We start from the raw sequence: 24264 nt of genomic DNA, 5'->3' as shown, positions 1-24264 counted from the left end.
TTCTGAGACTGTAGAACCTCACTTGATATTATACATCCTAAGCCTATCCATTTCCTGCACTAAAACAAACAAACAAACAAAACAATACTTTTCTTTAGAGCTGAGTGGTATTCCATTTTATATGTATATACCAAACTTTCATGATCCATTTACCTACTGATGGACACATGAGTGGACGTCTCAGGGAATGAATGCATGCAGCATTTCAGCCTTTGTTCAACAGCAGATAACACCCTCCCCAAATTCTGTGCTTCCTGATGGAAGATTTGCCTAATTTCTAAAATTTGGGAGTGGGAGTGAGTGAGCATAGAATCTACATTATTTGTTATGTCTCCTTTCCGTGACTGAATACCTGGACAAAAGCAACTTATGGGAGGGGGAAGGTTTATTTTAGCTCATGGCTTGAGGGAGTAGTGACCACCATTTTGGGAAAAGTGTGGTGGAGTCCATGGTGATGCGGACATGAGTCTGGGACTCCTTACATCTTGGTGGTTCAGGAACGAGAATAAAGAGAATGTTTGGGTGCAGTTGACTTTCGCCTTCCCCCCCTTTTATTCTGTCTGGAATCCCATATCTTGATATGATGCCACCTTCCTACAGGTTGGTTTTTTTTTCCCCTTAGTTAAATCCAGAGGTGTGTCTCCCAGGTGGTTCTCTTTTTTTTTTTTAAATTTTTTTCTCCTTTATTAATTTATTCTTGTTACATCTCAGTGGTTATCCCATCCCTTGTATCCTCCCATTCTTCCCTCCCTCCCATTTTCCCCTTATTCCCCTCCCCTATGACTGTTCCTGAGGGGGATTACCTCCCCCTGTATATGTTCATAGGGTATCAAGTCTCTTCTTGGTAACCTGCTGTCCTTCCTCTGAGTGCCACCAGGTCTCCCCCTCCAGGGGACATGGTCAAAGGTGAGGCACCAGAGTATGTGAGAAAGTAATATCCCACTCTCCACTCTACTGTGGAGAATGTTCTGTCCATTGTCTAGATCTGGGTAGGGGTTTAAGGTTTACCGCCTGTATTGTCCTTGGCTGGTGCCTTAGTTTGAGCGGGACCCCTGTGCCCAAATCGGCCTATCATAATGTTTTACTTGTAGGCTTCTAGGACCCTCTGTATCCTTCTACTTTGCCATTCTCCCATGATTCTCTCATCTAGAGTCACACTAGAATGTCCTCCCCTCTGTCTCAGTTTCCTGGTAAGTTAAGGCTTTCGTGGGACATGCCCGTTGGGCTAATATGCAGATATAAGTGAGTATATACCATTTGAGTCTTTCTGCTTCTGGGTTAACTCACTCATTATGATCATTTCTAGCTCAATCCATTTATCCACAAATTTCGGGAATTCCTTGTTTTTAATAGCTGAATAGTATTCCATAGTGTATATGTACCACAGTTTCTTTATCCATTCTTCTATTGAGGGACACTTAGGCTGTTTCCATGTTCTGGCTATTATGAATAAGGCTACTATGAACATGGTTGAGCAAATTTTCTTGCTGTGTGCTGGAGCATCTTCTGGGTATATTCCAAGGAGTGGAATAGCTGGGTCTTGAGGAAGCCCTATTCCCATTTTTCTGAGATAGCACCAGACAGATTTCCAAAGTGATTGTACTAGTTTGCATTCCCACCAGCTCCCAGGTGGTTCTCAATTCAGACAAGCGGACAATGAAGACTGATTGCTAAACTCTTCAGAGGATCTGAGGAGAATCATGTGTTTTGAACCTAAGTAATAACGTTTGTTTCCCTACCCAGCCAGGTAGAAAAGTGAGAACTTCCGCATTTCACTGACATTCTGCGTAACTTGGTGATTCTGGAAGTTTGTGTAGGACTATGCGGATGGTGTGTGTTTGTGAGTACTGTGCCTGTGTGAGAGAAACACCAAAGGAGACATGAACATGGGGGGCAGTGCTTCAGGGGACAAACTATGAGGACAAACTCAGCATTCATGCAGGCTCTCGCTCTCACTCTCACTCACTCAATGGCAGGCAAGAACTGAAAAGGGGAGCTTGAGTTGCCCACTTCCCTTCTAGACGTAGCTTCTCTGTTTCTGGGGTAAGGAACTGGGCTAACTGATCCTCTATTATTAAGAACTCCAGGAAACTCCTTTGTACTCTATCTCTCTTCTGGCTAGGGTGTATCTGCAGCCCCCCTCTTCTTTGGACCTTCTAGGGTAGCGTAGTCATGACTAGTAACCTTTTTAGGGCATCCTGGGTTCTGCATCTCTGAGGTAATCAGACTTCCCATATCTTACAGCAGGTACTGGGGCCATCTTCAGTGTAAGCCCAGCAACATAGGAGCTGCTAAGTTAGGGAGAGATGTGGTACTAAGGCTTTTGGGCTAGAAGACCAGAGAGAGATTTTCTGGTGATGCCACCTATGTTCATGAAGACCATTGTGAGCACGTTGCCCTGAGGGAACCAGAGTGTAGAGTCTGTGAGAAAGGTTATCTGTGCAAGCATGTCTGTAGACTTGCCAATGTGTCTTCCCAAAGTAACTATGAACCGTTCAGTGTTACTGGTAAGGAAATGGCCCTGTCTTTAATAATCACAGTCACATATTACTTAATGGAGGGGGGTACACCTGAAAAGTGTGGTACTAAGCCATTTTATTTTCATGTGAGGGTCTTGGAGCAAAGTCATGCAGACAAAGGAGTTATGACGTCACTGGGTAATGGAATTTCGTTGGGACCATGTCCAGTTTGACTCAAACATTGTTATCCAATGCATCTTTATACTGAAGCCTTGATCCTTTGTGGTTATAGAAAGAGAAAGTCTGGAAGGAGGCAGAAGGATAGTGGCCGCCTAGACCTCAGTTTTATCTTCGTTCCCCAACTTAAGGATTGCTTACAGATCACCAGGAAACTCGTTGTGGACCTGAATTGGAAGGGCAGCCCTGGCTCCCTTTAGCATGTAGGGATCTACAAAGGGGTGCCTGCCTGAACTGTCCCGGGGCATAACTAGAATAGGCTGGGAGGTTTATTATTGCTGGGTCAAGGCTCAGGAGATGACGTGATAAACAGAGTGGCTGCCATACCCCGAGCCAGCCTTGCTGCAAGGTCCGACTTGCTCCTTGGGGCTGGCAGACCTGCACTTCGGGCCTTGATCCACTCTAAGCAGTGGGCAATGTGTGGAGTCTGCCCACTGTCTACTGACCTCCCTCAAGGTACATAGTTATGGCTGGGAAAGAATTATGAACAGGCACAATGTCCTTATAGCCTTTGCTGTTTCTCCATGCAAAGTCCATTGGGCCCAAACGTCAGTCAGCTGTGGTACTTAATAAACTCCTGATTCCAATCTCTCCTAAAACCTATGGAAACACAATCTCCGAGTGTGAGGTTTAGGAACCCATTTCCCTTTCTGCTTTATGGCCACTTTTCTTTCTGGAGAGGGATGAACCTTTATAGATCCCAGGGCTCGTTCCTAGAGTCAATGCTGTACTCAGGCTAGGATGGAAGCTCCCAGACTGGGGCCCAGCAAGCTCATCAATTTTCCATGATCTGCCTGTGATTAACTCCATCATGTCAGAATTTTCTAGGCGCCTGCCCCTGGTAGATGGAGTGTGGCCCAGATTTCCCCACCATCTACCTTTATGCACTATCCAGACTCATTTTATCATCCAGTTGGCATTTTCTCTTATTGTTCAAACAACCTCATTAGCATATCCCTGGGAAAATAATCAAAATATTTTGTGTGGGTCCAGACAGACCTTGGAAATGGAGTGTCACTGCGGATTAACTGTGTTGTGCTCAGAACAGATGGGTTGGCCCACGCCTCAAAGACTGAGCAAGGCCCATCATGGAGGCTCCAGTCTGTGGCCAGGCAGACAGTAACAGCATCTGCCTTTATTCCCTGGGTAACCACTGCCCTTGTCCTTCATGGTAAACACTCCTAACCTTGGGGGCTTAGGGTGGGAGTGTGGGAACATGGCTCCTCTTTGGCTTGTGTCTTTAGGTGTTTTGAAGGAAGTCCAAAGGTCAGAGTCTCACACAGTCTGCCTGGGAAGAACTCAGAGAAGTGGGGGATCAGAGTAGAATTTACGCCCCAAGACATCCCTTAGGCCTGATACCCTGGACCGCATCTTTGTCTCATAGTTGCTTAGAGTTCTCTTACAGAAAAGGGAAGTGGGGACAACACACGCCCTTCTCAGTTACCACAGGAAGCAGGCCCAATCCCGCGTGGGTAGTAGAGACTGCGTCCCTTGGAGAATTGAAGTTCTCTCCTGGATGGGAGGCTGAGCACACAGAAGGTTGAACTTAGATCTGATTCAGGATGGGATGGGAGAGAGATAGCCAAGGTCTGCCGGGATTAGGAGGGGATTCACAAAGTGGGTAGCTTCTCCCTAAAATTCGTGTCTCCCTTGAACTTCAGAACTTGGCCTTATCTAGAAATAAACTTTCCAGACAAAATCATTTAGCATGAGAGCATACTGTTGTAGGACGGGCCCTAAGTCCAGTGGCTGGTGTCCTTGTGCTGGCGAAGGGAGGAGGCAGGGACACACAGGAGAAAAGGCTGTGTGGCAGCAGGTCCAGAAATTGGGGTGATGGCACTAAAAACAATGGAGTGTGGCACCACCAGTAGCTAGATGTGGGAAGGATCTGCCATGGAACCGTCAAAGGGAGCCTGGCCTTGGAAAGGAGCTTGGGAGTCTAGCCTCCCAGGTTGAGAGGTCAAGGGCTGTCATTTCAAGCCACACAGTTTGTGATAATTTCTTAGGTTTGTTTCAGTAAGATAATACAGTGAGCCAGGGGATCCCATACTTCATGGAGTCACCAGGCACAGGTCTTGTTGTCACTGTGTGTTCTCTTCCTCAAGATGAAACCTGGCTACCCTAACAATTAATATGGCTCCAAGAGGCTCATGGGAGGTGCTGCGAGAGAGCTGGCGAAGGCCTTCCCGAGAAGGGGCGGTGGAGAGGAGGGATTCTTCGTGGAGTATCTTAGGTGGAGGAATGGCTAGAGGAAGCATTGTTTTGAGGGCAGCGATCTAGTGCATGTAGGCTGTCACTGTGTGTCACTCTCTTCATGATAAGAAACTCTCAGAATTTCCTGAATGGAGCCCAGATGTTACCCGAAGTCAGGAAGCTATGGATCTGCCTCTAGGACCATCAACCCCATCCTGGTATTTCATAGGATTCTGTTGCCATTACCCTGTTCCGTACCCCAAGGCAATGCTCAATGCGTGTCCAACAGCAGCCAAGCTGGCCCTCCCTGCAAAGAGCCAGCAACCTTGGCCCTGCTCCACTCATAGACCTGGGTTCCAGGCTAACTCCAGCACTTTGCAATGGAGCTGTGAGTCAGTGAGCAACTGTGTCACCTTTCTTCTCTGTCAACTGGGGCACTTTGCAGTACCTGTCTGTCTCAGGGTGTTTACTAGTATTAAACATATTAATGCTTTTAGAAGTGCTTAGCAGAACATAGTAAACACTCAAAATTGTTAGCTATGATTATTATTAGTTTGGTAGGTCTCTCAGCAAATGCAAAGGGAGGGCTAAAAGGAAATAATTATAGAAAATATAAACAGCATAAAAATACCAGTTTGCAAAGTACAGGTTTTAATCCAAGTACCTGGGCTGGCTCAGCCTGGCCTTCTCCCCCACCTGGCACTGGGCACTGAGCTTCCCTGCAGGCCTTCCACTCTGGCCTCCTCCTCCTCTTGAAGCCACTCAGCCTGTTCAGCCTTTTGTCATTGACCACAGCAGCCCATTGGTTTATAGCCAGAGCTAGATTTTTGGAGGAACTCTAGAATGTTCTTTGATATAGGTGGATACTTATCCCTGTCTCTTTGACATCTTCAGACTGGCTGGAGATGCTAGTGGATGTGGGTCTGGGAGTCAGGCCCTCCTCTGCTCTCTTTTGGAGTATGTCAATGTGATGTTAATCTTCTCCATTGTCAACTTGAGATCTACAGACACCTGGGAGACAGGTCTCTGGGTACTGTCTCTCATGTGGATTACATTGGTTAAGATGGAGAATTATCTTGATTAAGCTAATTGAGGCAGGGGAGACTCACTCATTGTGAGGGATACTGGTTCCTGGGATCAAATCTTGGACTGTATAAAAGGAGAAAGTGAGTTGGGCACAGCATTCATTACCAACCCCACCCGTGTTTCCTGATTGGATGCAATGTGACCAGCTGCCTCAAGCTCCTGCAGCCATAATTTTCCAGTCATCATGGACTGGACCCTGGAATTGTGGGCCAAAATAAACTTTTTTAAGTTAGTACAGCTGTATAAAAGTAACTAATGCAGACTTAAGCCAGAGCAAATCTTAATTTGGAAAGCTAGTGGTCTACGTCTAGGTCTAGTCTTTTACAGAGTATTTCTCTCTCTGTCTCTCTCTGTCTCTCTCTCTCTCTCTCTCTCTCTCTCTCTCAATGCCATTATATGCTCACTGGTATTTGACACAGTTCGGGGTTGTTCTGAGAGAATGTAACTTAGCAATTCCTAAGTGCCTAGACAGTATTATTCTTAATTTTATTTATGTTCTGTTTCTGTGCACATAGATCCATCCTGACCCTGGACCTGACCCCTTACAGATCCCTTTCCTGCAGGCCACCAGCTACCTGGCCTTGACTTGCCATCCCCAGTTTGTCTCATCATTCATAACTGGTCTATTTAAGGCCTTTGGCAATATGTTCATCAGCCCATTACTTGCAGATGTACTACTGCGGAGGAGTGTATCAACCAGGCATCTGGAGAACGCCCTTCTGTTAAGCCATGTGGCCGGCTACCTTCCTCACTGCTGCAGATTTTTGCGTATCAGAAGTCATTGCCCTCCAAGCCAGCATGATGATCAGTCAATTCTACTCTCGCTTTCCAACATGACCACTCCCAGAAATATCTGTATAAACTCAGGCTCCCTATTAGGACGTACACAGAAGTCCCGGTTGGGGGCAGCAAGAAGGAACTTCAGGAAATGCTCAGCTCCAATGGAGGACCATCTGTAGGGTCAGGCTCCCTCTCTGTGCAGGAGAGAGGATTATTCTCTGGGGCCTGACAGTCAGAGGTCATCAACCTGGTTTACTCCCTGCACCCAGCCCTCACCCCTGTGATATTGGGGACGTTGTCCATCTGTATAGGCCACCCTCTGGCTTCCCAGGTCTGGGCTAGAGTTTCTGGCCATTCTGTTTCTTCTGCCTCTGCTTCCTCTGTGGGGCGGCCCCTGCCTATTGCCCCTTGCCAGGGACTTCACTGTGGTTCTCACACTAAGATGTTATTTCTTACCTCATATTCTTTTTTAGAAGTGGGATTAAAGAACCTCTTTGTTTTACTGAAAGTGCCATTGTCCAGAAGAGTCAAGGCTTGGCTACTTGTCAGATGGTGGGGTGAGTGTCTTGGGATGTACCTTCTGTATCAATGTTTCTGTTGGGGTCCAAGGCTTTCTAAGGATTCCCTACTATGTACCTTCTTGGATATAATGAAAGCTGGTGGTGGGCACTCAGCCTAGCTGCCCTGTAAAGGCCTCTGCATACTTTAGGGCATCTCTTGATTCTTTTTTCAGGACCCACTCACCCAGACATTCTCATCACCTGACTGATTTCCAACTTTCTCCAGCCCCTTTGGCCTTGATGGTCTGTAGTCTCTCCTTGGGGCCCCACTCTCACTAGTGTCTCAGATTCCACTTAGGGTTTTCTTTCATTTGTACCTTGTATTCTTGTGTCCTGCATCTGTCCCTTAAGCCTTAGTCATGGCAGGGTCCTAAGCGGCATGTATGAAGAGCTCAGTAGACACGAGAAGCTTGCATGGTCCTTGAATCTGAAAACATTAAGATAAATGTATAAAGATACTTAATAGGCTAAGAGATTGCTGCCTTGCTCTGCCTTGCATTGTGTTACGTCAGTTAGTGGCCATCAGTATCTTTGGTTGAGGCCTTCTTGGCTGAAGCCAGATGTTGTAGTTCAAATCTTCAGAAGCTCCAGGGACCTGATACTTCATTCTGCATGGTAGAAGCTTCTAGATGACAAACTAGATGTCTAGTTTGAATGGGAAATGTCTCCCAAATGCATTTGAACAGTTGGTCTCCAACTAGTGGCATAGTTTTGGGAGATTGTCATATTCATCTATATAATACATATACACACATATACATATTCATATATATGTATGAATATGACTCAGGGCCATAATAGGTGGGCTTTGAGGATTCTAGGTCTGCCCTGATGATGGTCTAGTTCTCTGCCTCCTGGTTTGGTAACATATGGACAAGCTGTGCCACACACTTTTGATGCCACGGACTGACACATCCCAGTCACCATACCATCCCTGCCATGATTGACTATATTTCCTGAGCCAAATGAGTCCGTCCTCCCCTAATGTGATTCTGTCAAGGATTCATCACAGTGACAAGAAAACTAGCATAGCAATTGCTTAATAATCTACTGGGTCTCAGTGGCTACTTGCTGCCTTGCCCGCACAGTCGACTGTGGCCCCTATGATCTGCATCCAGTCCACTCTCTGATGAGAACTGACCATCAGTTGCCGGATTCTGTAGCTCCATGGAGCCATCACTATGCACACAGTCCATGGTGTTTCATGGGCCAACCTGGAGCCTTGCCATCACAGGGGGAATCTATAGCAGAGCTCAAGGGTAGCGATGGAAAGAAGGCTTGAGATGCAAGGCTTAGGGAAAGGGCTTGTGATTGGTGTGTGGTGGGGTGTGATATGGTGGGGGGGTGGGATGGGGTGGGGGTGGGGATGGGGTGGGATGGGTGGCATGGGGATGGAATGAAGGCTTTTGATCTAAGGGTAACCTTGCATGCAGGGCCGGCCTGTGTACATGCATGTGTTGAGTGTGTGCATGCTTGTGTGTATGTGTTGTACCAGGAAGAGGGGGGGGCACTTCCTGTGTGCAGGCAAACTGAAGGGCCTGCTCTCTATCCTGAATGCAGCCCTCTGTGTGCCTGACCTTATGCTCACAGGTGGGAAGCCCCCTAGTTTATAGATTTTATTTTTGTTTCAAAGCCCCTGTTTTGTAAAACACTAACCTCAGCGAAGGAGGAAGAAGGAAGAAAAAGGAAAAAAAAAAAAGCTGAGTTCAGCAGCTGCAGTTTGCTGTATTTTTCTTCTTGCATCAGCAAGTTGGGACCACAAATAATCGGGTCTTCTATGCTCTAGCGCTGCTGCTTAAGACTTTGCCCTCCCAAAAGGCAGCACTCCCAGGAGCCAGCAAATGCTCCCTTTCCCAGGCTCCTGGAGGTGGGTGGACAGAGCAGGGGGTCCAAGGCAGAAAAACAGTACAGAGAGGAGGAAGTACTGGCCAGCAAAGGGGTTGGCAATTAGTTTCTAAATGGTTTCTGGAATCAGCTAAACATTTCCTTTTAACCAGTTTCTCTAGCCTCACATCCTTTGTTAGTTCGGGAAAAAATATGTCATTTATAATGGATGTTGCCTTGATAAATTGCTCCCGAGAAGCACAGTGTTCTCATTAGTCTGTATAATGAGAAGGACGCCTAGCGGTGGCATAGCTGCCCTGATATTTGCCTGATTGGAAAATATTTGTTTATGCTGTTCATTTAAAAAGGCCTGAATGGAAGTCCAGGAGGAGGGAGGGGGCTGAAGGCTCAAGGGTCTCTGTACTTTCTCAGAGCGGACCCCAGCCATAACTGTTCTTTCCTGCTTCCTGGTGTCTCCATCACAACCGGAAGCTGCCTTGCACAGGCTCCTCCTATGCTCTGCCGTCACGTGTCCCCCTTCTCCTTCCTCCAACTTGCGCAGGGATCTTGCCTGTTCAGCCAGGCAAATGTGAGAAGGGAACTGAATGTTCTCTTTATACTACTCCTAGAAGGAAAGTGTGATAAGTGTGCACACGGTGCATTTCAGTTTTCAGAAGTGCTTTAGCGGATACGGTTGTTTTGTCCCCCAGTGTCTCTTACGGACATGTGTATCACAGCTCCCAGTCGTAAGAGGTGCTGTGATGCTTTGAGGGCTTGTGGTATGTAAGCACAGGTTTTTGGCCCCAATACTCTGCTCCATCGCTGGCCCCTTTGCTCTTCTGCGTGTTGGAGAATGGATACTTTAACTAGCCCTTTCCCCCCACAGGGACACATTGGCTTCTCTCCTGTAGGTCCCCAAGGCACTTCTTTATGTTAAGAGTGGTACTTAAGGACGCATGTTAATTCTTGTAGGCCACTGGGGTCTCCTTTAGTGGATGGCTATTACCAGAGATGGCAGAGAGACATTTCTAAGTCTTAACAACCACCTGGCAGGATCACAGGAAGGTGAAAAGAGGAACCCAATGCAGGGAGTATTTTGGGCCTAAGCTATGCTGGTGCCCAAGTAAATGCAATATTGATACACATTGCTTTGCTGGCAGCTAGAGATCTAACTGTAATCTTATTTCTCAAGGGAAACAGGGTTCTCAGATTTCTTGCCTCTTAGAGGAAAGGCCCCCCCTCCCCCGATTCTTTCATGTGTAGTCCCATTAATCAATCCACTCACCCATCATCTATCCATTCAGAGCTGTGTACCCACCCTGCTATCCTCCTGTCTCCACATTCATGCATTCATTCTTTCAGCTAGTACTCCATCCAATGCCTGGTGAACCACTGTTGCACATCAGGTATTCCTTTGGGCGCTGAAGATTCAAACGTGGATGAGACAATCTCTGTTCCGAAAGAACCCACAGTTAACAAATGAAGCATGAGAAATGAACTGTTAGTTGTGAAGAAGAGGCAGGAGGATCAGAAGTTTGAGGCTACCCTTGGGTACATAGAAAAAAAAATGTAAATTATGATAGATGAGACAAGCCATGGCTGGAGTTTATGAGACACATTCAGAGATAGACAAAGGTATACAGGCTTTCTGGAAGAGATGGTATGTGACCTGAATTTGGAATTTTCGGACCTAGAAGAGTTTTTAAGGAGGGCAAGCCTGGAGGATGGTATTTTTAGCAAGTGGAGTGATAAAGGAGATTTATGAAACAAGGTTGGGAAATGTAACACTATGTTGGTACATGGCTTTGGGGTGGGAGAGAGGAGGAGTTGAGGATAATAAGGTGATGGAGATTACTCCAGGTAAGGCTGGAGTCAGGGTGCTACGTGGTGGGCCATAGAAGTGCAGGCGTTTCTCTTTCATAGGGGTCTTACTCTCCGTATACAGAGGGCTACTTAGGAAAGCTGGGACGGGCACGCTAAGCATCAGTCCCAGATGCTCAGAGGCAGTCGCTGTTCCTCTTCTCAGAATCCACTAGCACTCTTACATGGATGCAGGTCCACTGGCAGGGCTGGGGTTTGAACCAAGGTGACGTGGGTTCCAGCAGCTCTTAGCTATTCTGTCACTCTGCCTTTCTAGCTGGCCAGAAGTTGAGCTGAGGTACCCACCTCTGATGTTGCGTTCCCATATTGAGTTTGATGTAAGGACATGTCTGAATCTTTGCACCTTTAAAACAATATGCTGTGGAGCGGTGGGGTTTGTACAGGATGCGGAGATGGAGAAACACATTCTGAGGAGCTTGGAGGGAGGGTAAATGCTGGGACTAACAAGGCAGGTGAAGGCTCTGGGACTTTGGGGAGGAGGCCCTCTGAGTCAGAAGTGAGAAGGATAAAGGCTGGGGTTGATGTACTAAGAAGAGAAGAATTGACTGGGTGAGAATTTAGATGTTAAGCTCTGAGGGTGAATTACCCATCCTAGAAAGACCATTTGAAAGGTCAACCACACAGGATCACCTGGGGTCCCCCCAGCTGAAGAGTGGTGGACTTGAAGTGCTTGCTCCAAGGCTGAAGTCGGGGAGGAGAAAAGGAGAAAGTGAACCTCATACCACTAGCAAGAACCGTATCAGCATTCAGAGAAAGTTAAAAGAAATCTTTCAGCTGGCTGGCTACCTAGCTCAAGGCTAACCACACTCTTAACACAATAATAAGTCAATCCTCACTGAATAATTAAATAGAGAGCCTTCATAAGTATTGACTTAATGTGACAGCAAGTCTATAGTGACTTGGGGTTTGCTTATGTAAACACAATCTCCTGTTCAGCTTACTTAGCAGTTCAATGAAATAGAACAGTCCTTCAATTAAAATCAAATGATGCATACATTTAATTCCTTTCTCCTCATACCCAGTAATAATAGGTTTGGAACACAGGTGAAGGGATGGGGAAGAAGTGTAAAAACAAGGGTATGTTTTTGAAAGGACACGAAGGGGGTGAATCTACTGACAACGTCTTGGAGAAAGAAGTGGCCCGATTGCTATACCTGGACATCCCCCTGTGGAGATCCAGGTGGGCTTGAGTTGACCTTTGCCCCACCTACGTCCTCCTGACTCATTGCAAGAGAAGGTGTGGATCCCTCACTGGGGTCGGCATATAGGTCTTGTGATGGTGGACTAGGTCTGACTGATTGTTTCCGGTTATCTGGAGTCCAGTGGCTGTAACCACAACCTCTTCCAGGCCTTATTTCCCATGGACACCTTCTTGGTGCTCCTGGAGGAGAGATGGTGGGCACTCTAGGCTGGATGATAGAAAAGGAGGAAAGTGCACCCAGTTATTTTCCGGCATGGCCCCAGGAGAGAACTATGTTTCTGTGGCTTCAGAATGTTGCAGGGTGGAAGTGAGGGGCCGAGAAATGGGGGAGAGCTATGGACTATGCAGCAGGGAAAACATATTGGTTTTGGAGTTTAGATTTGAACTTAAACCTCCTGGCTTGGTGCTGTCTTTCTAGGCTTCTATTTCCTCAGCTGTAAAACACCGATAAGGATGCTGATTTTGGAACACTGTTGTCAGAGTGCCATGTGGCAAGGCTAATGAAGTGCTGTGTGGTACCTAATGGCCAGGGGTACTGTGATGCTGGCATGGAGGAATAGAGCTCCTGCCCCGGTTAGTGGCACCCATCATATCCACCCCCACAAGAGCAAACCCTGGCAGGGAGCCTGCTGTGCCAGAATCTGTCCAGACACTTCCAGACCTTCATCCGACAGCTCACTGAGTCCTCCTATGGCCCACAGGAGCTAAGTGTTGCTGCAGCCTCCATCTATCAGGTGGGGAAAACGAGGTGCTTCGTTGAGTGACCTGAGTAGGTCATTGAGTGACTGGGTGATCTTGGCAGAGGCTGGGCGCTGTCACCGGCTCCTTCCACAGAGCACCTGGAGGAGAAAAGGGAGGTTCTTGGGCAGCTCCCATGCTCAGAATGGTTCAGCAGCCTCTCCAGGCTCAGCACCAAGTCTCTCTCCAGTGTGGTCACTCCCATGAACTGGGGCTGCCAGAGTGAAGAGCTGGCCCTCTTAAGACTGGGGCTTTGCCGGGTAGGCATGGAGGTGCACGCCTGTAATCCCAGCATTTGGGAGGCAGAGGTAGGCGGATCGCTGTGAGTTCGAGGACAGCCTGGTCTACAAATTGATTCCAGGGCAGCCAAATCTACACAAAGAAACCTTGTCTTGAAACACAAAAAACAAACAAACAAACAAACAAACAAACAAGACTGGGGCTTTCCTCTTCATCACAGGGTAGAATGGCATGAATTTGCTGGTACTTTCGGAGCTGAGAACATTTTCTGTAACAGAAGAGGCCTAGAAAAATTATTGTTTATAATAAGTCATGATTCCCAAGGCTTCGTTCGGTTAAACTTCAAGAAATAATTACAACTTCCAAGCAAGTTTATTAAAAGAGAGCACAATGAACAGTATCCTTTGAAATTTCCCGTGAGTTCCCGGGGTCCTCAGCTTAACATTGCTCCCTGTTTTCCCAGGGGGCATAAACTACTCTGGCTGCTGCTTTTAGATCCCTTAACATGCTTTTATATTTAAAATCTTTAGATACAGACACAGCCCACATCCTTGTCATTTTTGATAGCGGTGTGTCTTTCCTCGGTGTTCAGGGCTTTCCGAGTGGCTCTTCCCGGAGTAAGCTGGTCAGAGAGTGCCTGGTCCATGCTGCATTCTTGCGGAAGTCAGCGCAACGTCTACTTCCAAAACTGAAGTGCTCCTGGCATCCTGCTCTTTTGCATGGATCCCAGACCTCTGAGGGTTTGATTCCTGGCATGTGATCATTCTGTTTCCTATGCTGGTCCAAGACCTTGTTCACTCTACCAGTGCCACACCACTGACCTGTACCAGCATGTGAGCAGCTTTTATTTAATAAAGCTGTTCGTTGATAACTTAATACATGTATAGAGTGCATGCCGATTCTTTTTCCCAAACTGCCACACCCTTTCTTATATACCTCCCACCTTGGCCAGTCCCCTTCTTGACAAATCTGTCTTCTGTATTTACAGCTTCTTGTTTTATTTTATGTGAGTTTATCCAGGGCTGTCTATGTGGATATGGGCTTCGAACTATCCATCAGAGCCTAGCGGACTCACCAGAGGGTGTACGGATGTTTGTCATGACTCCCTTCTCTCAGAATCTGTTAGCTGCCAATAGTTTTAAGCAGTAGGAGATGAAGCTCTGCAAATTCTTTCCCCATCTGTAGCTGACTATTGGGTGGGCCTAACTTGCACAGGCCCAGTGCCAATAGGTGCAGCTGCTCTGAGTTTATCATTGCTGTGCCATGCTTAGAAGATAGCATTCTGTAGCCCATCTCCCTGTCTTAAGGCTTTTACATGACTTTTCCCTCCACCCCCCCCCCCCCCCCCACCGCCCAATGTTCCCTGAGCCTCAAGAGAATGCTACCTGTCCTAGTTTCATTTTGTTGCTGTGATAAATGCTCTCACCTAAAGAAACCTGGGGAGGAAAGGGTTTATTCGGCTTACACTTCTGGGTCACGGTCCACCATTGAGGTCATTCAGGTCTGACCCTAATCGAGGAGGGACACTGCTTGCTTGCTACTTTGCTCTCTGGCTCACTCAGCATTCTTCTTCAGCCTAGGCCCAACTGCCTAAGGATGGTGCCACCCACAGTGGGTTGAGCTGTCCTAAATCAATCAACAGTCAATCACCTGCAGACATAGGCACAGGCCAATCTGATCTGGACAGTCCTTCAATTGAGGGCCCCTCTTCAGGTGACTCCCAGCCTATGTCAAGTTAACAATTCAGGCTCACCTTTTTCTGTTTTTGTGGAATACTAGAATAGTTTTGGTTGTAATTGTTTTTCTGAGGTCTGTCTGGTGGAATTCTGCAGTGAATTCAGTTTGCAAGCGTTTTATTGAAAATTTTTTTTTATTGCATCTGTGTTAACAGGGGAGAAATCCTTGGAGTCTTCTGTCTGTTACTGCTTCTGTCTTATTGTTGGCTATAGGTTTGTTTAAATTCTTTATTTCATCTTGGTATACTTGTGGTAGGCGATACGCATCTGGAAATTCATTCATTTCTTTTGTATTTTTCAATATAAAAGTAGAACATAGATGTAATGGAATATATATGTTTTTAAGATATGCCTTATGATTTTCTGAATTTTATTGGTACCTGTTATGTCTCCTTCATTTTGATTTTATTAACTTGGGTGTTCCTCTTTTTCCTTTAGTTAAATCTGGCTAATGGTTTGTTAGATATGTTTATCTTTTCAAAGAGCCAGCTCTTTGCTTCACTCACTTTTTAATGCTATTTATATAATTTCTATTTCATTAGTTTTTGCTCAGATCTTAATTATCTTCACCTATTTTTTAATTTCGATTATTCTTATTTTTCCAAGGGTTTACAGTACATCATTAAGGTTGTTTTTTTTTTTAATTTGAAATCATTCAGAAATTTTGATATGGGCACTTAGCACTATAAACTTTCCTTTTAGGGTGGTTTCATGTCCCATAGGTATGTTGTGGTTTCATTTTTCACTCAATTTTAGGAAAGTGTTTATTTCCTTCTTGATGTTTTTCGTTGACTCAGTTATTATTTAATAGGGTATGTTTAGTCTCCCTGAGTTTATGGACTTGGTGTATTTTTCCTACTCTTGATGTCTAGATTTATGCCACTGTGTTCAGACAGAATACAGGAAGTTGTTTCCATTTTCTTTTATTTGTTAAAGCTCGCTTTGCATCCTGAATTGTGGCCTGTTTGGAAGACCATTCTATGTACTACTGAGAAGAATGTGTATTACTGACTGTTTTGGTAGGAGGCCTTGTAGATCTCTATTAGGTCCATTTGACCTCGGTGACACTTAATTCCAGTGTTTATCTATCTGAAGTTTGATTGCACGACCTGTCTGTTGATGAAACTGGGTTATCCAAGTCCCTACAGTTACTGTGTTGGCTTAATTTGTTGCTTTACATCTAGTAGTGCCTGGATTATAAAGTTGGGTGCACCTGTGTTAGGTGCATATACTCTTAGAATTGCTATCCTCTTAATGAATTGTTCCCTTGATGAGTATGAAGTGTCTTTATTTCTTGTGACCAGTTTTGGTTTGAAGTCTGTTTTCTAAGCTATCAGAATAGCTAGGCCTGTTTCCTAGTTGCATTTGCATATATTACCCTCTTTCCACTCAATAACTTTATTTCAAGGTGATGCTTCCCTTGATGGTAAGGTATGGGTTTTTTTGGTAGCAGCAAAAAGATAGATCTTATGTTTTAATTCAGTTTGCTAGCCTGTATTATTTTTATTGGAGAGTTGAGACCATTAATATTCAGAGTTATTATGGGAAGCTGTATATTAATTTCTGTAGTTTTGATGACTTTGTGATGTTTTCGTATTTTCTGCGATGAAATTGTCATGGTATGGTATATTTATCTCTATACTCTCTTGGATGTATTTATCTTCCTCTTCAGTCCCAAGTGCTCTTTCCAGCATCCTCTGTAGGTTGGCTTAATGGTCATAAATTCCTTTAGTTTGTTTTTATCACGGAAAGTTTTTATTTCTCTTTTACTTATAAAAGATAGCTTTCCAGAGTTTAATATCTGACTTGGAAGTTATGATTTTTCAGAGCTTGGAATATATCTTTCCTAGAGCTTCTAGCTATGGAAGCTTCTATGAGTAATCAGGTGTTATTTAAATGGGCTTGGCTTTTATGTGACTTGACCTTTTTCTCTTGGAGATTTTTAAAAATTATATTTATTTTATTTATTTGTTTTAGTGTTGTAACCATCACATATTGTGGATAAATATTCTTTTCTGGTCCTGCCCGTTCGGTGTTCTCTGGGCTTCTTATACTTGTATGGACATATTTTTATCAAGGTTTGGAAATTTTTATTTTACAATTTTATTGAAAATCCTTTCTAGGCCTTTAACCTGGAATTCTTCTCCTTCTACTCTTATCAGGGATAGATTTGGTCTTTTATGGCATCTCACAGACCCTGCATGGTCCGTTTCTGCATTAAAATTTTATTTTTCCATTTTCTTTGCCTGAATGGTTCAGTTCCTCTAATTTGTCTTTAAGCCTTAATATTCTGTCTTTCACGTGATCTATTTGGTTGGTAAAATGATCCACTGAACTTTTATTGGACTGGTTGAGAATTTTATCTCTAGCTTTGTTTCAGGTTGAGTTTTCTTCTTTGGTATTTCCACTTCTTCATTGACTTCTATTTTCATATCCTGAATGAGCCTCCTTATTTCATTCAGATGTTTGCTTGTGTTTACTTGGTCTACAATCAGTTTATTTCTGTCTTGAGTTCATTCAAGTGCTTGCGCTCTCCTTAAATTTCCTGGCCTCTTTGAGCATATTTATAGTTGTTCCTGCCTTCAATTTTATCTAACTTATTCTCCTTGGGGACCATGACTACCGGACTGTTTATTTTATTTTTTATTTTTCTGTTTTTATTGCCTGTGTTTTTCCGATGAGACCTGGGCATCTGGAGTTAGGTTGCTCAATGTGTTTTGCTAAGTGTTTTCCACCCACAAAGCTAGAGCCTGGAGGTGGGCAGAGGGCTGGGCAACTTGCAGGAGACAGGAGGGGGGTGGGGTCGGAAGGGAGGGAAGGGTTAGAGAAAAGCAGGTTATAGGATGGAGGTGTGCTTTCCTGGTCCATGCCAGGGTGAGCTGCTTCTAGCTGGTCAGCTGAGGGAGTCCTTCTGCCTGAATCCGTGCCAAGCCAGGACAGTTTGTGTAGGTTGGGTGGCAGAAGACTCAGAGTAGTGGGTGGCAGCTGTACAGTTGCGGGGGATGGGCTGCTTGTCTCGGTTCTGTCTTAAGTAATAGTTTTGCTGGAGCAGGCTTCTTGGGATGGCAGAAGGGTAAAACTGCCTTAGATCAGCTTTGCATTGGACTGTGTGCGGTAATTTGGCTGGAGAGTGTTCCTGAGGCAGGGGAAAGGTTGCAGCTGGCCGGGGTTGAGGTGTTGCCAGTCAGGGTCCATGCGAGGTTGGCCTGGGTGTGGTAGCTTTAGTGAAATAGTGGGCTCCCAGGGAAACTTCTTAAAATTAATTAATCTTGTTATTATTATTCTTTTTAAAATGTGTGTCTCTGTTTTGGGGATGACTGGGGGCGGTGCACCTGTGTTCATGTGGAAGCCAGAGGATGAGCTCAGGTGTCGTTGTAATCACGGACACTGCTGCCCTTCATCTGACAAAGAGTCTCTCATTGGCCCTTGGCTAGAGGCCTAAGAATCCCCCTGCCTCTGTATTCCCAGCCCTAGAATTACAAGCATGTGTCACCATGCCTAGTTTTTTTACATGGACGCTGGGGATTGGCAGCGGGTCCTCTTGCTCATGAGCAAGCACTGTGCCTGCTGAGCCATCTCCCTAGGCTTCTGTGTCACCTTTCCGTAGCGTGCATTTTCCCCTGATTGCTTCAAGCTTGGCCAGCAGAAGCCTTACAGTATCAGAGAGTGAAGCTAAGTAATAGTCAAATAAAAAAAATTAACTAGCAGAGATGCAACTAGGTTAAAAATTAACTGATTGGTTTACATTGGCTTACATTCTAGCCACATAGCAGGTACAATTTGATAGATGAAAGAACTGCAAGCCAGAAGACAAGCATTGGCCATTGTTGGAAAGTTCTGGGCATCTGGAGGAGAAATTCACCTCCTGTGTCAGTTTCTTTGTGATACTGTGACGAAACATCTGACAGAAATAGTTTATGACAAGAAAGCTTTATTTTCACTCATGATTTGTGAGGGTCTCAGTCTATCTGCTGAGGCAGGGGAGGGCGTGGCAGAATTCACGGTGACTGCATGTGGTAGAGGCTTCTCACTTCATTGATGGGCAAAGAGCAGGGAGTGGCCGGAATTAGGGGATCAGACTAAAACCTTCAAATCTTTGCCTTCAATCATCTGCTAGGTCCCACCTTCTAAGGCTCCACAGTCCCCCTAGATAGCACCTGTTGCTGAGGAGCCTGCACCCAAAGCAGGAGCTCATGGGGGCACTTCAGACTCAATGTAGCACTCGCAAGCAGACTTGGAAAGGTGTTATAGCCTGGGCCAAGACAAAGTGTCACTAATAAAACAGGAACATGTGCCCTTTCTTTTGGGTAACATCTCACACAAAGCAGTTAGAAGAGCATGTCCATATAATGGTGTCCTGTGTGTTTCTTTGGATGCAGAACTCTCTCTCTCTCTCTCTCTCTCTCTCTCTCTCTCTCTCTCTCTCTCTCTCTGTGTGTGTGTGTGTGTGTATGTATCTGTGTGTCTATGTGTCTACACATACCTGTGCATATACATGTGTATAGAAGTACACACATTCTTGATGCAACCACAACCCCCCTAGGGTTTTCTTTCCTCCACAGCTGGGGCATAAAGCAAGGATATTTAAAGCAGAGGCCAGAAGGCAGGATCTGCTAGGCACCCACAAGCCCAACTCAGCAGCCTGTGTAGATTGCCACACTTCAGACTGGAGCCTGCTACCCTATCATCTGGAGGCCTGATAGAGACATTCCTAACTCTGTTGCTGCAATTTCAGGGAGGGTGTATTTGGGAAGGAGCCTAGAGAATTTGTATGTCTAACAATTTCTGGCCACTGACAGTCTGCTTACCACACTTTGAGAAGTGCCCCGCCTCCCAAATCTGGGTGGGTGTTGTGTGTGGGTTGCTTTCTGCATACCCAGCTCTGCTCTTTCTCCTTTTGCAGGGTCACCTGTCCTAACTGATAAAAATATAGGATTCCCAGTAAAATTTGAATTTCAGATTCACAAAGCTTTTTTTTAGTATAAGTATGTCTGATATGTATAATAATAATAATAATAATAATAATAATAACAACAACAACAACAACAACAACAACCTCACACATTCATCTGAAATTCAAATGAAATGAGCATACTGCATCTAATACGGCCACCTTTCCATCTAATTAGGGTCAAGTGTTTCTCTTCTGCTGCTTCTCTGTGATTGAATAGGCTACAGCTATTATGAACCAGGCCCAAAGAGGGCTTGTGATTTTTGGGACGATCACCTGCTTTCCTGAGCTCAATTAAGAGCAGTTTGATTTGTGTACATGCTGGCTCTCTTCTCCTTTCTCTCTGGTTATCTGTCTGTTTTCCACTCTCACGACTTCTTTACAGCATCTCTTTTTGTGGCGGGGAAGAGGGAGCGCTTAAAAGTAGAGGTCAGCAAAGATCCGCTCTGGGCGTCAGGAACAGAACCCAAGAGACCGACCGGTGACATCCCAGGGTATGGAGGATGAGTGACAGTTTGCCCCAGAGGAGGTGGAGATCACCAGCTGGTACCCCACTTACAATGGGCTGGGCTGGAGTGCTCGTGGGCTTGGTTCTCATTGTCTTGGAGTTGGAGTATGTAAAGGGCTTGAAGGAAATTGACTCCACTTGGTCTCTTGTCCTGGCAGAGGAAGGCCACGGCTGTGGGTTTATCACGGATTGAGAGGCAGAAAGAAACTTGAGCAATCAAAGGCCTCCTGGAGACTTGGGCTTGGCAACCTCCTAAATGGCCCCATTTGTCCCTTTTGCTTGCCAAACTGCTCTGATGCTGCGAGTGGCGAGGATGGCAACAGAAGGCCTAACTGCTTCCCTTCCCTGCCGTTCCCCTCACCAACTGTCAGCCCAAACCCATGCCCTCCCTTTCCCTTTACTCTGAACAGTTTCAGGTCTGGGGTCCTGGCGCTAACCACCAGACTTCTCCTAGGACAGTCTGGAGCCACACGGGATTGAGATAGTGTTTCCCCCTGTACATTACCTTGGGGACTGGCCTTGGGGGCTCTGTGCACATTTCTAGTTTCCAGGGCCTGGGCTCCTCTCCCCTCCCCCAGTGTTCTTCATGGCATGGAAGGGGTCGGTGAGTTCAGAGGGGGCAGGGTCTTCCTGGGATCCAGCAAGCTGCCTCTGGAGCCCTCCTTTCCCTTGGCATGCTCACAGTTCCCGCACAGGATAAAGTGATGTGTTTTTCTTCTCCGTGGGTCAGGAAAAGCCATTTCCTGTTTGCACTTGCCAGACCCAGCCACAGTGCTGGGGAGGAGGCAACGAAGATGATGACTCCTATCTCCACTGGTGGCTTTGTCCAGTATCTCTCGCCATTGTATTGAAGCTCTGGGCGGGCACAGCTTCCTGTTTAAGTGGGGACACTGACTACAGAGACATGGCTAGGGAACCCCAGGTCACATGATAGAGGAAGGGACTGAGCACCGCCATGTGAAAGGTGGCTCTCCCAGCAGCTGGACTGGCTTCCTTCTTGCCAGCTCAGAAGCACCTCTAGCCACAACCCTTGGAGGGGTCTGTACTCTTTCACCTTCTGTTCCTTTGATTTCATCCCCACTTCTCCTGCAGTTCCTGGATGGTCTCTGGTTTACTAGGGAAATGTCCTAGTTTCCTTAAAGGACCTTTCTCATATTCTGTCAGTTGTGTTTCCACTCTTTCTCCAGCCTTTGAGTTGGTGACATTTTGAAAGGCTCCTTGGACTGCAAAAGCCCAGACAAAAGATACGCAGGGTTTCCAGTGTCATTTGATCTCAGAGCCAGAACTGTTAGAGAGGAGGCATCTGCTCTGGATGCTGGGGATGATTGGAGCAGTGGAGGAGGTTTCCAACAGCTGCAGGTCTAGTTGGAACTCTTAGATCAGGTTTGGGCAGATCATGCTGTTTTTGTAAGGAAGTGTGTAGATGGTGACATTTCACTAAAGCCCTGAGCCCTAATCTGGGGCAGTGGGGTGGGGAGCATGCTGCTTTGAACATGTTACTGGGGTTCCCTTCTGATGCCATGTTGACATGCTTATCATTCACACCTTGACCCTGCCAGCCACACGGCAGGGGATGTGATGCAACACAGCTGGAGCAAGAATGAGGGATAGCCAGCATCCCACGTTTAACAGGGCATTGGAGGACATGGATGAAGCAAGAAGTAAAATTGCCATGTTGGTGATGGATGTTCTCATTGAAGAGACTGAACAAGGTGATGCCAGCAAGTCTTTGTGCTATTGAGTTGCCTGGTCCAGATTTTCTGTGTAGTTGCACTGAGAAAGAGGACAAATCCATGTGCCGTATGGGAAAATACCTCTGTGGAGAAGGACGTGGGTAGCCTTGGGGATGCAGGAAGTTGGAGACAGATTCTATACATGCCTATATGGAGTTGAAATGGATGCAAGCATTTGAGTCAGAGGAGGCATTTAAACAATGTCATCGGGAATATGCTAACCAGTGATTGCTCACAATGTAGAAATCTTTAGGAGCTCCATTCTGCCATCATCATCTCCCATTGCCTTTGCTTCCTTCTGGAGGAAGACTAAAATGTAGACCAAAGTGGAGTTTTTGAAAATCTTATAGCGTCTCCCAAGGGATGGACTTGAATATCCCAAGTTATGTAGCTTAAGACAGAAATAGACTCTCTACAGTTGCAGAAGCCAGAGGTGTGAGGTCCAAATGTCAGTGGGACTTGGCTTTCTTTGCATTGTCAAAGACTCAGATGAGCTGATAAATGAGGTTACATAGGCAGGACCTTCTCCTATAGGAGGGCATAGTTGTCTTAGACACAGGAAGGGAAGCATCCTTCCTGGTCCAGGCGGATGGATACCTCTGTGGCCAGAGCAGTAGGGCAAGAGGGAAAAGGAAGGGTGTTAGACTTTGTGTCACAGCCCCACCTCTAAGGCTGGGGTAGAGAAAAGCCTGGACCTACTCCTGGCTGAGTGTGGCAGAGCCGTAGCACAGGTGGTTACAAAGCAATGTCACAGCTACTGACGGCAACGGGGGATGGCATGCTAGGCCATGAAGAGAAAACTTTAAAAGGTGGGCTCTGCCTGGTGAGCCTGGGGAGGCAGGAGAGGGGCAGCCTGTTGGCCTTTGCTCTGACATGATGCAAGAATGAGGAGACGTCTCACCCTAAGAAGACTCCTTCTCTCTGAGTCCAGAATTTTTGAGCTTCAGGCTAGGGTAAGGATCACTGGATCCACATTGGGTTGGGAAGAGCACTGTGTTCCAGGATTTGGCCAACATTCTCCAAGACCTCAACTGTCAGCAAATGGAACCTAGTTCCCCTCCCTGGTCCTGGGTACTGTTGACCAGCACACCCCCTCCCTCCGCTCTATTTTTCTGATAGCAAGATCCACTTAGAGAGCATTGCCAGCATCTTTTTTTATAGTCCCTTTTGCCCAATTGTCTCTGAGCTTTGGTTTTGCTCTTTTTTGAGACAGGTCTCACATCTTATTCCAGGCTGGCCTGGGACTCACCATGTTGCTCAGGTTGGCCTCAAACTTATGCTTTATCCCTCTAAGTGATGATATTAATGGTGCATGGCTTGGGCTTTTTTAAAATTGTGATATACCTGGAGGCTGGTGAGATGGCCCAGTGGATAAGAGCACTGCCTGCTCTTCCAAAGGACCCAGGTTCAATTTCCAGCAACCACATGGCAGCTTAAAACTGTCCTGCAGTTCCAAAGGATCTTATACCTTCACACTAATGCACATAAAAAATGTGCTATGCCTGGCTCTAGGTCACTCTTCACTTCCTACTCCCCCTTTCCCGCCTTCATCAGGTTCTAGAATCTGCAGTCTGGAGCTTCGGTGCCCCAGGTGGTGTGGAGGAGGCTGGAGCAGGCTGCCAGACTAAATTCTTTCCTTCTTGGGTCTTTTCCCAACACCAGGTCCCGCCTGGCAGACTTCCACGCCAACTGCCGAGCCTCCTACCGGACACTGACCAGCTGCCCTTCGGACAACTACCAGGCGTGTCTGGGCTCCTATGCTGGCATGATTGGTGAGTTCCCCCATGTATCCCTCCCTCCCGCCTCGCTGAAGTGGGTGGGGTTGCTGCAGCCCAGCCCAAGGCTGGCAGAAGAGACTGACAGCACAACCTTGCCTGAGGCAGATTCAGACAGAGCACGTGGGGAAAGCAGAGGAGGGCCGCCTCCTTATCAGGAGTGGCGCCCTGTTTCTCTATTACAGGGTTTTGGAAATTAAGCTATAGCCTTCTGGGTACTGCTTAAGCAGTCAGTGAGGACTCTTATATTGGAGCTTTCACTAAAGAGCAATTGATAGTTCTATTTCACAGGCAAGGAAACTGATGCTTAAGAGAAATTGAGTTCCTTGACCATGTTCCCTTGGTTGGTACATGCTAGCACT

At 46.2% G+C, this 24264-nt stretch overlaps 1 protein-coding gene across 3 annotated transcripts in view; it reads left to right on the top strand.

Annotated features, from left to right (window-relative positions):
* The window catches only part of GFRA2 (GDNF family receptor alpha 2), a 92003-nt gene that overhangs the window by 56263 nt on the left and 11476 nt on the right, over positions 1 to 24264 (top strand). For all 3 annotated transcript variants that reach the window (XM_084768135.1, XM_084768136.1, XM_084768137.1), the window contains one exon: positions 23790 to 23899. In XM_084768135.1, coding sequence (XP_084624261.1) covers positions 23790 to 23899 — 110 coding nt within the window. The remainder of the gene's footprint in view (positions 1 to 23789; positions 23900 to 24264) is intronic.

The sequence above is a fragment of the Acomys minous genome (assembly GCF_964271855.1).
Source record: "Acomys minous genome assembly, chromosome: 18".
Taxonomy (NCBI): Eukaryota; Metazoa; Chordata; class Mammalia; order Rodentia; family Muridae; genus Acomys; species Acomys minous.
Note: the sequence above shows the minus strand (reverse complement) of the source record. Positions and strands in the feature narration are given on the sequence as shown.